This window comes from Mustela putorius, unplaced genomic scaffold (genome assembly GCF_011764305.1).
Source record: "Mustela putorius furo isolate JIRA1106 unplaced genomic scaffold, ASM1176430v1.1 tig00003834_pilon_pilon_pilon, whole genome shotgun sequence".
NCBI classification, from domain to species: Eukaryota; Metazoa; Chordata; class Mammalia; order Carnivora; family Mustelidae; genus Mustela; species Mustela putorius.
This window is the reverse complement of record NW_025421987.1, coordinates 45476179-45490619: the sequence shown is the minus strand read 5'-3', so window position 1 is coordinate 45490619 and position 14441 is coordinate 45476179. Positions and strand designations below refer to the sequence as shown.

Here is a 14441-nt window from a genome sequence, read left to right as displayed (position 1 = left end):
CGACAAAGCAGGAAAGAATGTCCAATGGATGGAAAAAAGACAGCCTCTTCAATAAATGGTGCTGGGAAAATTGGACAGCCACATGCAGAAAAGTGAAATTGGACCATTTCCTTACACCACACACAAAGATAGACTCAAAATGGATGAAGGACCTCAATGTACGAAAGGAATCCATCAAAATCCTTGAGGAGAACACGGGCAGCAACCTCTTCGACCTCTGCCGCAGCAACATCTTCCTAGGAACAACGCAAAAGGCAAGGGAAGCAAGGGAAAAAATGAACTACTGGGATTTCATCAAGATCAAAAGCTTTTGCACAGCAAAGGAAACAGTTAACAAAATCAAAAGACAACTGACAGAATGGGAGAAGATATTTGCAAACGACATATCAGATAAAGGACTAGTGTCCAGAATCTATAAAGAACTTAGCAAACTCAACACCCAAAGAACAAATAATCCAATCAAGAAATGGGCAGAAGACATGAACAGACATTTCTGCAAAGAAGACATCCAGATGGCCAACAGACACATGAAAAAGTGCTCCATATCACTCGGCATCAGGGAAATACAAATCAAAACCACAATGAGATATCACCTCACACCAGTCAGAATGGCTAAAATCAACAAGTCAGGAAATGACAGATGCTGGCGAGGATGCGGAGAAAGGGGAACCCCTCCTACACTGTTGGTGGGAATGCAAGCTGGTGCAGCCACTCTGGAAAACAGCATGGAGGTTCCTCAAAATGTTGAAAATAGAACTGCCCTATGACCCAGCAATTGCACTATTGGGTATTTACCCTAAAGATACAAATGTAGTGGTCCAAAGGGACACATGCACCCGAATGTTTATAGCAGCAATGTCCACAATAGCCAAACTATGGAAAGAACCTAGATGTCCATCAACAGATGAATGGATCAAGAAGATGTGGTATATATACACAATGGAATACTATGCAGCCATCAAAAGAAATGAAATCTTGCCATTTGCAACAACATGGATGGAACTAGAGCGTATCATGCTTAGCGAAATAAGTCAAGCAGAGAAAGACAACTATCATATGATCTCCCTGAAATGAGGAAGTGGTGATGCAACATGGAGGCTTAAGTGGGTAGAAGAAGAATAAATGAAACAAGATGGGATTGGGAGGGAGACAAACCATAAGTGACTCTTGATCTCACAAAACAAACTGAGGTTGCCGGGGGGAGGGGGTTTGGGAGAAGGGGGTGGGATTATGGACATTGGGGAGGGTATGTGATTTGGTGAGTGCTGTGAAGTGTGTAAGCCTGGTGATTCACAGACCTGTACCCCAGGGGATAAAAATATATGTTTATAAAAAAATAAAAAATTAAAGAAAAAAAAAAAAAAAAAAAAAAAAAAAAAAACAGGACTTCTACTTGAAAGCTTTAATGAATACAAAGTTTTTGCTATTAAACTAATATGTAAATGGTATATAGAAAAATGATATGGGAAAGCAATACAATCATTCTATCATTAAAAGTAAACCATGTAATTTAACCCTATGATTTGTTGCAGGCACATCTTCAAGTGAAGGCAGAAGGAGGTCTACAGAAATGCACTAAAATTAAAAAAATACAAATTTGGTTTAATCACTAGTAATAATCCTACAGGTAAATAAATTTGAAAACTATGTTAAGTTTTTAAGTTAGTTCTATATTGATATATATACAAAGTATGATAGCACTATTTTTTAATATATCTGTATTTTTAGTTGAAGTATAATTAACATAGTGTTATATTAGTTTCAGGTGTACAATGATTCAACATTTCCATACATTACTCAGTGCTCATTATAGTAAATGTATTCTTAATCTCCTCTATCTATTTCACCCACGCCCCCACAGCCTCCCCTCTGGCAACTACCAGTTTGTTCTGTGTATTTTAGAGTATTTGTTTTCTTCTGTCTTTTTCCTAGTTTGTTTCTTAAATTCCATACATGAGAAAAACCATACAGTACCCATATTTCTCTGTTTGACTTAGCTTCACTTAGCATTAACACCCTCTATGTCCATCCATGTTGTAGCAAATGGCAATCTCATTATTTTTTATGTCTGAGTAATATTCATTATATATACACTACATCTTTATTCATTGATCTATTGATGGTCACTTGAGCTGGCTATTTGTCTAATATAAATAATGCTGCAATAAACAGTGGTACATATATCTTTTTGAATTAGTGCTGTTTTCTTTGCACAAATATCCACTAGTGAAATCACTATCCAGATGGTATTTCTATTTTTAATTTTTAATTTTAATTTTTTGAGGAACCTCCACACTGTTTTTCACAGTGGCTACACCAATGTACATTCCTACTAACTCTGCACACAAGGGTTCCTTTTTCTCCATATCCTCACCAACACTGTTCTTGTCTTTTTTATTCTAGCCATTCTGACAAGTGTAAGGTGGTACCTCACTGTGGTTATGATTTGCATTCCCCTGATGATTGGAGATACTGAGTATCTTTTCATCTGTCTGTTGGCCACCTATATGTCCTTTTTGGAAAAATGTCATTCAGGTCCTCTGCCCATTTTTTCAGCAATTTATTTGTTTTTTGTTTTTTTTTTTTTTGGTGTTGAGTTGGATAAATTCTCTTCATGTTTTAGGAATTAACCTTTATCAGATATAGGATTTGCAAATATTTCTTACTATTCAGTAGGTTGCCTTGTGATCTTGTTGGTGGTTTCTTTCACTGTGCAAAAGCTTTTTATATTAGTGTAGTTCCAATAGTCTAGTTCTGCTTTTGTTTCCCTTGCCTTTGTGTGGGGTTCAAGAAAGTGATCCAGTTTCATTCTTTTACATGTGGCTTCCCAGTAAAAGAATGGCTCCCCATTCTTTTACATGTGGCTCCCCAGTTTTTCCAGCACCATTTCTTGAAGAGACTGTCTTTCCTTATTATATGTTCTCGCCTACTCAGTCACAGATTAATTGACCATATAAGTCTGGGTTTATTTCTGAGTTTTCTATTTCATTTCATTGATATATGTGTCATTTTTGTGCCAGTATCATACTGTTTTGATTATTGGAGTTTTGTAGCATATCTGGAATTGGAATTTTGATACGTTCAGTTTTTTCTTTCTTAAGATAGGTTTCATTACTCAGTCTTTAGTTATTCTATATAAGTTTTAGTATTATTTGTTCTAGTTATGTAGAAAATGTTGATATTTCGATAGAGATTGCTAGTCTAATGATCTGTAGACTGCTTTGGGTGCTATGGACATTTTAACAATATTGGTTCTTCCAATCCATGAGCCTGGAATATCTTCCTATTTACTTGTGTCATTACAATTTCAATTGTTTCAGTATAAACTGAAACAATTCCACACATCTCATAGAATATATTAATGAATGATAAAGGCAGATATGTAGAACTGTGATCACGCTCTTATGCCAAACTCAGTGTTTTATAGCTCTTGGAGTATAGGTCTTTCACTTCCTTACGTTTATTCTAAGGTATTTTATTCTTTTTGTATAATTGTAAATTTGATTGTTTTCTTAATTTCCCTTTCTGCTCTTCATTATTAGTGTATAGATACATAATAGATTTCTGTATATTAATTTCGTATCCTAAACTTTACTGAATTCACTTATCAATCCCAGTAGTTTCTTGGAGTCTTGCAAGTATTCTATATGACATCATCTGCAAATAGTGACAGTTTTCCTTCTTCCTTACCAGTTTGGATGCCTTCTATTTCTTTTTCTCATATGACTGTAGGAACTAGAATTTCCAGTACTATGTTGAATAAAAGTGGTAAGAACAAATGTCTTTCTCTTTTCCCTGATCTTAGAGGAAAACTGTTTTTTGACCCTGAGTATGAGTACTATTTGCTTTTAAGATAAGAACTGCCATACTAAATGGGACCCATAATCTAATTTGTTGACAATATACTAGCACAAAAAAACTTTTTGTAAGAAAATGTGACTGTTCTCTATAGTAACTTTAAAAATGTATAAACAGGGGCACCTGGGTGGCTCAGAGGGTTAAGCCTCTGTCTTCAGCTCAGGTCATGAACTCAGGGTCCTGGGATCAAGCCCCACGTCGGGCTCTCTGCTCGGCGGGGAGCCTGCTTCTCTTCCTCTCTCTCTGCCTGCCTCTCTGCCTACTTGTGATCTCTCTCTCTGTCCAATAAGTAAATAAAAATCTTTATAAAAAAAAATGTATAAACATACTTTTTACAAGTCTATAATTCCTTACATGAGCCAGTCCCTGCACCTCTATCCTCTTAGGATAAACAAAGTGAATTATCTGGCTTTGGTGTGATTCTTTTAAAAAATTCATTTTAATTCATTTGGTACTTAAATTTCCTAACCTCTCACCCTAACAAGGTTGGTTAAATCTTCTGGTTTGCCTCCATTCCTATTCTTAAAGATGGCCACCCTTAATTGTCCATTTTGGTGACAGAAGCATGAAATCACTGTCAGACAGTTCATCCATAATAAGTTATACTGCAGTATCAACTGTACTACCTTTTTTTCTACCAGTTACAGTATAAACTGAAACAATTCCACACATCTCATAGAATATATTAATGAATGATAAAGGCAGATATGTAGAACTGTGATCACGCTCTTATGCCAAACTCAGTCACAAAGCCTCCCAAATAAAATGATGTAAAATTAGAAGAATGTGGAGACAATGGAAAACCTAAAGATGTAGAACTGGGATCATGGTCTTATGTCAAACTCAGTTACAAAACCTCCCAAATAAAATGATGTGAAATTAGAAGAATGTGGAAACAATGGAAAACCTAAAGAAGAGATAATAATCCAAGATACCTAGGCATTTGACCTTACTCAGCTTTCCAGGATTCTGGAAAGCTTAATCCTTCACAGTCCATACCTATGTTTCTTTCTTTCCTTTCCTTTCCCTTTTTTTAAAGATTTATTTATGAGAGAGAGAGAGAGAGAAAGACAGAGAGAATGCACTGAGTTGGGGGGAGGGGCCGAGGGAGAGTGAGAATCCTCAAGCAGACTTCCCACTAAGCAGGGAGCTCAACATGAGTTTCATTCCCAGTACCCTTAGCTGAAATGAAGAGTCAGACACTTAGCCAACTGAGCCACCCAGATGCCCCTCTAATACCTATATTTCTGATTTTATAGCCATTTATCTGAGAAGATCTGATGTTATATCTGGTATGAGGATCATATTACAAATCTGTTTTCTTGTGAAGTTATACTATTTATCTACATGTTGGCTCTGACACCATGAACATTTATAAAAAGGGCTTATAAATGTTGATGAATAGGGAGTTGGCCAATTTAAGGGTCTATTCAAAACTTTAGGAATCATCCCATCTGGTTCTGGTGATATATTTCTTTTTGTCTGTTTTGTTAATTAGGTCTAGAGCATCCCATGTGTTTGTCACTACCAATCTAGTACTTCTGAATTGTGACCCTAAAATGATCATTTAGAAACAAAAGTGTCCCTTAAAACTTCCTCAATAAAAACTGAGACTTAATTAATATTTCTACAATCTTCTTTTTCCTATCTTTTGGGAAATTATACAGCATATTCCTAAAGTGGTATCTTTATGGGATGTAAATTTACTTCATAAAAGCCTTTGCCAAGAGACTGTTCAAAACAATACCTCATTTGTTTTTTTGTGTTGTTTCTGGTTTTTTTTTTTTTTTTTTTACAACATGGAGCTTGAACTCAAAACCCTGAGATCAAGACCTGAGCTGAGATCAAGAGTTGAATGCTTAACTGACTTAGCCACTCTGGCACCCCTCCAGTTTACTCTTAATACATCATTCTATTAGCTTCCTTGTCTCATTTATTCATCTATTCATTCAACAAATATTTACTGCTTTCTATATGGCAGGTACTGTTCTATGAATTGGTAAGATAATTGTGAACATAATAAGGCCCCAACCCTGATGGAGTTAAATTATGATAGGAGAAGCAAACAATAAGTAAATAAGTATATATAATGTAATAATGGGCGGTTGTATTATTGAGAAAAAGTAATCAGGATAAGGGCAGAGAGGGAATGAGCAACCATCAATGAAGAGCTCTCTGAGAAGTTAACAATTAAATTAAGAATTGAATGATGTAAAAGGAATATGTAATATAATTATTAGAGAGGATAGTGTTCCATGTAAAGGAAACAGAAATGTAAAATCCTTGAGGTGGGAATCATGTTTGAGAAAAAGTAAGAAAGCCAATGTACCTGTTGCAGAGTTATAGCAGGAAATAAGTTGATAGTGGTGTCTTGCCAGGGCCAGACCATTTAGATCTTTATAAGACATTAATAGGACTTTTGTTTTTACTTTTAAAAGAAACAAAAAGCCATTGAAGTGTTCTGGACAGGAAGCACATAATATGATTTAAATTTTAAAAGGATTCTACTACTTATTATGAGAAGAGACTGTGTAGTGAAGCCTGAGAACAGAGAAAATACCTAAAAGCTATAGAGCAGTAGTCCAGGCAAAAGATGTGGTGGAAGTGAAGAGATGTGGTCAGATTTAGGATGTATTTTGAGGAGGGAGTCAATAGAAAATTCTATCTTCTCAACATCTCTATGTTTCCTATGCAATTAATCATGTTACTTTTTTTTTAATAAAAAAGATGAACAGAAAAAATACTGGATTTAATCATGAAAAAGAACATAACATTAAACTTAGCCATGCCTCCTACCAACTTGGAGACCCAGGGATACCACTTAAATTCTCTGGCCTCAGATGTCTTTTTTTTTTTTTTTAAGATTTTATTTATTTATTTGACAGACAAATCACAAAGAAGCAGAGAGGCAGGCGGGGGGGGGGCAGAGAGAGGGGGAGCAGGCTCCCCGCTAAGCAGAGAGCCCCCAATGTGGGGCTCGATCTCAGGACCCTGAGATCATGACCCGAGCCGAAGGCAGAGGCATTAACCCACTGAGCCTCCCAGGCGCCCCAGATGTCTTATCAGTAAAATAAAAATATTTACACTTCATTTGTCTTCCTTACAGGACTGTTATGAAGGTAAAATGGGAGATCTTACAGATGAAGTTCTCTAACTTTAATTTAACCAACTTGCTATATTAACAAAAACTTCCCATTCTCTTTATAAAACAGATTGATATTAGTGATTCCCTGAATAACTGACACTAGTAAACTTAGCTAGAATACCTAGGCTCTCCTACTCCAGACCTAATTATGTGTAGGTCAGATTACTATAGAGATGAATAAATAAATATATATGTATCATATGATATATATAATATATTGTATATTATATATACATACACGCATTTATCTTGTGTGTATATATATGTGTATATATATATATACTCATCCATACTTTATATCTTTATATATATATGTGTGTGTGTGTGTATGTGTGTATGTATAGTTGACACACATGGATATGAACTGTATCAGTCCACCGATGTTTGAAATTTTTTTCGATATAGTATAGTACTATAAATGTATTTCTTCTTATGATTTTCTCAATAACATTTTCTTTTCTCTAGCTTACTTTAATGTAAGAATACAGTATATAATACATATAAAATACACTATCTGCTATTTATGTTATCAGTAAGACTTCCGGTCAACAGTAGACCATTCATAGTTAAGTTTTGTGGGAGTCAAAGATTTCAGGGAGTAAAGCTTTTAGGGAGTTGAATATATACAGATATTCAAACACGTGGTGGTTCTGTACGTTGTTCAAGGGTCAACTATATATTCATCAAATATATTCATCATATGTGCAAACTGTCAGATGATATTTATGTATCATCTAGAAGGACCTGACACCTGCTTCAAAAGCATATATAAGTTCTTATTCTATTTTAGATAAATTAAAACCAAAAACTATAATGAATTTCTGATGGCTTGTGGAAGAAAAGTCCACACAGAACTCCAATTATAGAACCAACACTTAACATTGCTCATTTATCAAGTGATTTGTAAACTGATGTATATGTTTTCATTTAAAATAAAATATTTAAGGGGCGCCTGGGTGGCTCAGTGGATTAAGCCACTGCCTTCAGCTCAGGTCATGATCTCAGTGTCCTGGGATCGAGCCCCGCATCGGGCTCTTTGCTCAGCGGGAGCCTGCTTCCTCCTCTCTCTCTGCCTGACTCTCCGCCTACTTGTGATCTTTCTCTCTGTCAAATAAATTAATAAAAATCTTAAAAAATAAATAAATAAATAAAATAAAATAAAATAAAATATTTAAGACATATCTTTATTAATAACTTTCTGCTTCAATCTCATTTCAGTTAATCAACCAACCATGTACATATTGTTTCATTCATAGAGTTAATCAAGTGCTTACTATAGTTGTTTTCAGCACAACCATGTATTAGAATCTCCTGTGGGGTCTTTCCAAAAAATGTAAGTGCTTAGGCCCAATCCTTAGAGACTGATTCTCTAAGATTGGTGGAGCTAGAAGTTTCTCTTTTACACGGAGTTAAGAATGGCCTACTAGGTAATAAGAAGCCTAACAATGATACAGAAACAAAATATATTTACCACTCAAAGAGTTGACAATATAATGATAGTGACAGAAAAATTTTCCAATCACAGTAAGGTGTTAAATTAACTCTATAGGAATAAGCCAGGTGCTGCAGGAAAACAAATGAAGGAAAAAAAAACTAACTATGCTTTGGACAGGAAAAGAGGAAGGCAGTGGTCAGAGTTGGTTTCATGGAGGTAGTATTTTAACTATGAGATTAAAAAAAGTAATGGGGGATGGAGGGATTCCACCTGGGTAGCACAGTGAGTTAAGCATCCAACTCTTGATTTCAGCTCAGGTCAAGATCTCAGTTTACTGATATCAAGTTCCTGCTCTGTTCAGAAGGGAATCTGCTTGAGGTTTCTCTCCCTCTCCCTCCCCACTCCATTCTCCACTTGCGCGCGCGCGCACACACACACACACACAAACACACACTGTCTCTCTCTCTCAAATAAAGAAATCTTTAAAAAATAATAATAACTTGGAATTCTCCAATTTTACTAAAGCTGGAAAGGATATTGTAGTTAGAAGCAATAGATTGAGATATGAAAATACAGTGCTTTCAGGTAATGCAATATGCTTAGGAAATCAAGGAAATGAGGATGGAAAGGTAAACATCTAAAGGGAAGCCCATCTAAAATGAGCGATATATGGATCAAGTTAAACAGTTTGACATTTATTGTATAGGTCAGTAATTACAAATTCTGTTTCATAGAACTCAAGTTCAGAAAAGGCACTTCATGTATTTCACAAATATCTGAACAAATGGCATTCAAATGTATACATACTGAACTGAGATAGCAGTAAACCAATGTATTAACTTTTTTGCTAACCTTGAATTAAAGTTTCTTCTACCATTTCTGTGTTTTTGAACTTCTTATACATTTGTCACTGATTTTAAAGGTTGTAGTTTTATACTTTTACTTTTTAAGGCCAGAAAAATTCCTACTACCTGCCAGGAATAATATTATACAACAAAAACCAAATATAAAAAACAAGCCTTTTATACTATCTGTATAATTTATTATAATTTATTTTTTAAGTGTATACCAATAAAGTACATTTATTTGTTTTAATAGATGTTATTTATAGGGTTTCACATTAGACTTTTGTTTGTAGAGCATCACTGCTCTAGGGAAACCAACATAAAATTTTTAGCAGAGAAATGACATAATGAACATTATTGTTCAGAAATAACCATATCATAACATAACAAAATCAACTGAAATAGTGTAAAACAAGAGGTAAGAAGATCAGGTAGGAAGTGATTTCAAGAGACTAACCAAGAAAACACAATGGAATGAACAGGTACTGAATTTGGCGAAAAGGGAATAAATTTCAGAAACACTAAGGAATGGAATAGATAGGATTTGATAACTAATCAGAAAATAGAAAGAAGGATGGTTTTCAAAAGAGAAGATTACATATTTGTACTTTAATTTTGACCATGTGGAAAAGGTACAAGTATCCAAAAGGTGCCAACTGCTTAGTACTCAGAATAGAATGTTCTTTGCACATTTAATCAGTGAGTCCAAATGAAGTCCCCATTTTAGCAACAGTTCTAATTTTGAAATACCCTTAATCCATTTTTACATATTATATTATAGTCCAGGTAACCTAAAGTACAATCATAAAATCACTTTTTAAAATTAACTATATTGTTATCCAAAGATACCATAATACTTTCCCCCTTTAGTAACATTTCAATACTATTAGTATTCCACTTATATAGCTATCTATCCTAATTCCTTTGAAAGTATAATTTTGTTACCTATATTATTATAGCCTACTGCTGACAGTCATTCCAGCAAGAACAAGGTGATTTAAAACTTTAAGAATATTTACAAAAATAAATATTTTATCATGTTTTCCAAGTTATACATCACCTTCACCTAATTGTCTTGTTTGATCCTCTCAATAACCTTAAATCAGAAGAGCAAAAATACAATCTTGGAATGGAAACAGTAATATGTCAAAGATTAGACATAATAGTCAGGGCATTATTCTCCTGACTAGAAGTTCAAATTTGAACCCTAGGATCCTTTAATATATTTGTCTCACTACCAGTATTAAAACCCTAATGTAACAAACTATCTATTATTTCAAATTGAGAATGAAATTATATACAACCTCATATACAAAACTTTGTGCATACAAACCTCACAGGGTAGAATTATATCTTTTAATCTGACCTAATTCTAAATAAACTCATTTTTTATGAAAATTAATATGTAATATTTTAATAACTACAGATTTAATGTTTTTATAATGACTCTACTGGGAATGAAGACTAACACAATAAATGAAACATCTCATTATATATGTTATTTATAACAAAAATCATTTTAATAATTTCAAAAAAATTCTACTGAAGTACCAAAAAATTTAATAATTTATGTGATTTCAAAAATGTATGATTTGTTCTTATGTATTCAAATATTTTAAAACTATATTCATCTGTATCATATGAATGACTTAGTAGCTTTTAAAATTGAACATGGTAGGTCAAAAACACATTCTTAGGCTACCCCTCCAAAAAGAAACAATAAAAATTATAAGCTATGTCAGAAAAAATCAATATCTATATATTAATGTTTGTTTTGTAAATTCTCATCTCTCCCCATCAGAAACTCTTTCTTTTGCTTATTCATTCGAAGTTGAACATTAAAGCATAATTACCTAAAATGTTTCCTCACTAAATCAGAAAACAGGCTATTTTTTTATGTTCTTACAAGAATTAAATCCATCACTTTTTTGTTAAGACTCTGGGGTGTTTTTGTATAGAATTTTAAACAATGAATGTAAAATAATACCATTAGATCTTTTAAAATGGATGTATTCCTTTAGTTATTATCTACTTCCTTCTAGCAACATCTTAATAGCTTTAATCATTTTATACTGCATAGTGACACAAAATAACAGTTTCTCTGAATGTCAACAGGGAATTAACCAGAGTGATTTTTCCTTTAGTTTTCTACTTATACATAAATATTACATTAAAAATTTTGTCCACAGTTTGGTCTTAACATTGTGTTGCAAATTCTACTTTTTATGTTTGCTTATTTCCACTTTAAACTACTGCAGCTTTTTAAACTAATGCTGAAATCAATGCCTAGAATATCTTTATTAATTCAAACATCCATCTATAGAGTTCTCTGCCCAGGACTGTCTAATGCTGGCATCTCAACAACTTCCAATCCCTAGTGTGGATGTTTCTGGTTCTTGGTTTTGTTTTTGTTGTTGTTGTTTTTAATGATTCTTTCCTCACAACAGTAAAATAAAGAAATAATAGGCTTCAAGCCAATTCAAAACTTACCTTGCAAATCTGGAAATACTCTGAAGTCAGGGTTTCCTGAATCTCCTCTTTGAGAACCCCTGCAGTCCCTCCTGGATGTATGGAACCACTTCCAGCCCCACCACCACTGTTACTGCCACTGCTGCTACCACTGCCAGGGGAAGAGGCAGTTAAGCCATCCAAAACTTTTCGGAAATTAAACTTCTTCATTTTAAAAACTGTTGAGAAATTCAAAGGAAAAGGTGACTTAACACATGGACTTACACCTGGGTAAAAGTGTTTAGCTTTTCACTAGTCAAAGCAGTAGCCAGGCCCCATTTTACGAGAATTGGCTATAAATGACTAAAAAAGAGAGAAAAAGAGTCCTACTTCATTGTGTCAAATTTTAATTCAAAAAAGTACATCTTTTAAAAGAAATAATAAAATATAACTCTAAAAGCAACAGTATTTCCTCCTCATACATCAAATTTTCAAGGGCTTTATCCCCAGCTGTAGCTACGCTTTATCAGCACTGGGGTAAAAATAAAAGGCAGTGTCATCATCGTCATTAGCATTATATCATCAGTACTATTATACAATCAGACCGGAGTCCAACAGACCAAGACTGTCTCTCTTAAGGGCGGGCTTCGCTTCTAAAGGTTCGGCTCAGAATATTTTCAGAAAAACGATGTTGGGATTGTGCGGTGGGAGAGCCGGTGTTTACTCTACTACCACCTTCTGGGCTCTCCCCCATCATCTTCAACGCTCCCTTTTTTTCAGTAAGTAATGAGGGGTAGGCCTTTTTCCATCCCCTATCCCCAAGAGCCGGACTCCCAAACATATGCGGGTGACCCAACAGCAACAGCCGACAGGAGCGGCGAGCGGCAGCGCCGGCTGCCTCCGCTTCTCCCTCCGCCCCCCCTTCCCTCCCAGCGTCTCCAGCTCTCCTCCCTCTTCTCCCCCTCCACCCACCCCACACCCCGCTCTGCCCGCAGCAGCCGCCGCGCTCGCCCGCCCGTGCGCTAGCCCGCCAGTCCGCTCTTCCCGCAACACCGCGGCGGCTCTTAGGGGGACGTGAGGCAGTGGCGGCGTTAGCTGCGGCCCGAGTCCCGCCTCAGCCTAATAGGCGCGCGGAGCAGCCGCTCCCGCCGTCTCTCCCCGGGCCGAGCGCCTAGGCACCGAACACACACAAACACTCTCACACAGACATTCGCGCGCCAAGCCGGAGCACACGCAACCCTCTCGTAGAAATTCGCGCGCGGACGCTCACGCTCCTGAACAAACACACAGGTGTGAGGGAGCCGCGGCTGGACGGCGGCGGCGGCGTCCCAGAGGGATGACTATCTAACTCCCGACTTAGGCACCTTCCTCGGCCGCTACTAGCTGCCAGCCAGCCCGAGAAGCTGAAGGTGCGGAGGGAGGCGGGCTCGCAGGCGTCAATCCCTCTGGATTGCCGCCGCTTCTCCTGTCCCTCTGGTCGTGGCGCCCGGCGCTCTCCGAGGTCCTAATCAAGCAGGCAGGCTCGAAGGAAGGCTCCGCCCTCCCGCCGTGGGATGCAAGCCCCGCCTCCCGAAACGCCCCCTCGTTCGCCCCGCCCCCACCACTTCGGGCAGGGCGGGCGGAGAAAGGGGCGGAGAGCTGCGGGACGTCAAAGGGCGGGAGTAGCCTAGGCTCCAATCCTAGGCTCCATAGGGCCAAGTTCCTTCGTCGCGAGGCGCGGAAGAAATTTGGGGATAGGCCGAAGGAAAAGCCAATGAGAGGGGGAAGGGAGAATTTAGAAAGGTAGGTGAAGTATTTGATTGACGGCGAGATTGGCCAGTATGCTGGGGGGCCGTGTTTTGGGGGCTGTAATTGGCGCTACCTGTTGAAGGACGGAAGTGTGAATCAATAGAATGCGTAGAAGCGTGCGAACTTGGGCGCCCGGAGTCCGAGGCTGCTGGAAGTGTTTCCCTAGGGCTGACCGTGGATGATACTGTGAACTGGACAGGTGATTTTTCAGTTTATCTCCTCGACTCGCTCTCCAGGTGCATCTATTGGCCTTCCCTCCCTGACCTGCCACTTGCATAATTGCTTAACAAGTCACTCTGCGAGAGAGAATTGCATTTCAGTAGATTTTTGGAATATTTAACCTTTTAGATCCTAAGGAATCGATTGCTTACCATGTTTCCCCTAATACGTAGAATTACCCTCTCCCCCCATTTTCACATACAGTTTTGTTTTTTGTTTTGTTTTGTTTTGTTTTTAAGAAACATTTCTCTAAACCGTGTTAGTAATATATTTTAAGCTTTGTCTTTGAGTCACAATAATCATTTTGAAAAATGCACTATTTGGTGCAGGATTAGAAACAACATCATCAGGATGGGAAAATTTGGTTCTGAGCTCTGACTTGATACTGAATTGTGGAAAATTTAGACCTTGACAGCTTTGTGAAAATGAAGAGCAGCTTAGGGGGCCATAGCTAGCTTTAGACTTCAGTTTGGGCAAAAGAGCTCACTAATAATCATCTCATATAGTCTTAACATTTTAGAGATCTTCTAGGATGACTTTTCTCTTCTTTTCTTTTTTCCTGGTGGAGAAAGAGGATGGGATGAAAGGGAAGACGTGAAAGAGAAATGATTTGTCCAAGGTCACATAACAAGGAAATAGAGATGGATTAGAGTTTTTCAGATCCTCAAATCAATGCTCACTTTTCCTTTTGAATTTTTCAGTA

The 14441-nt window shown here is 36.9% G+C and overlaps 1 protein-coding gene across 6 annotated transcripts in view; it reads right to left on the bottom strand.

The window, feature by feature from the left end:
* Positions 1-13263, bottom strand: part of STXBP5L (syntaxin binding protein 5L) — a 458714-nt gene extending 445451 nt beyond the window's left edge. For 5 of the 6 annotated variants that reach the window (XM_045088437.1, XM_045088440.1, XM_045088439.1 and 2 more), the window contains exons 1-2: positions 13096-13262; positions 11774-11970 (exon numbers count right to left, since the gene is read on the bottom strand). In XM_045088437.1, the coding sequence (XP_044944372.1) occupies positions 11774-11962 (189 nt within the window). In that variant the 5' untranslated portion in view covers positions 11963-11970; positions 13096-13262. Of the gene's footprint in view, positions 1-11773; positions 11971-13095 lie in introns of all 6 variants that reach the window. The other variant, XM_045088436.1, reaches the window with a different exon arrangement.
* Between the last annotated feature and the right edge of the window lie 1178 nt (positions 13264-14441).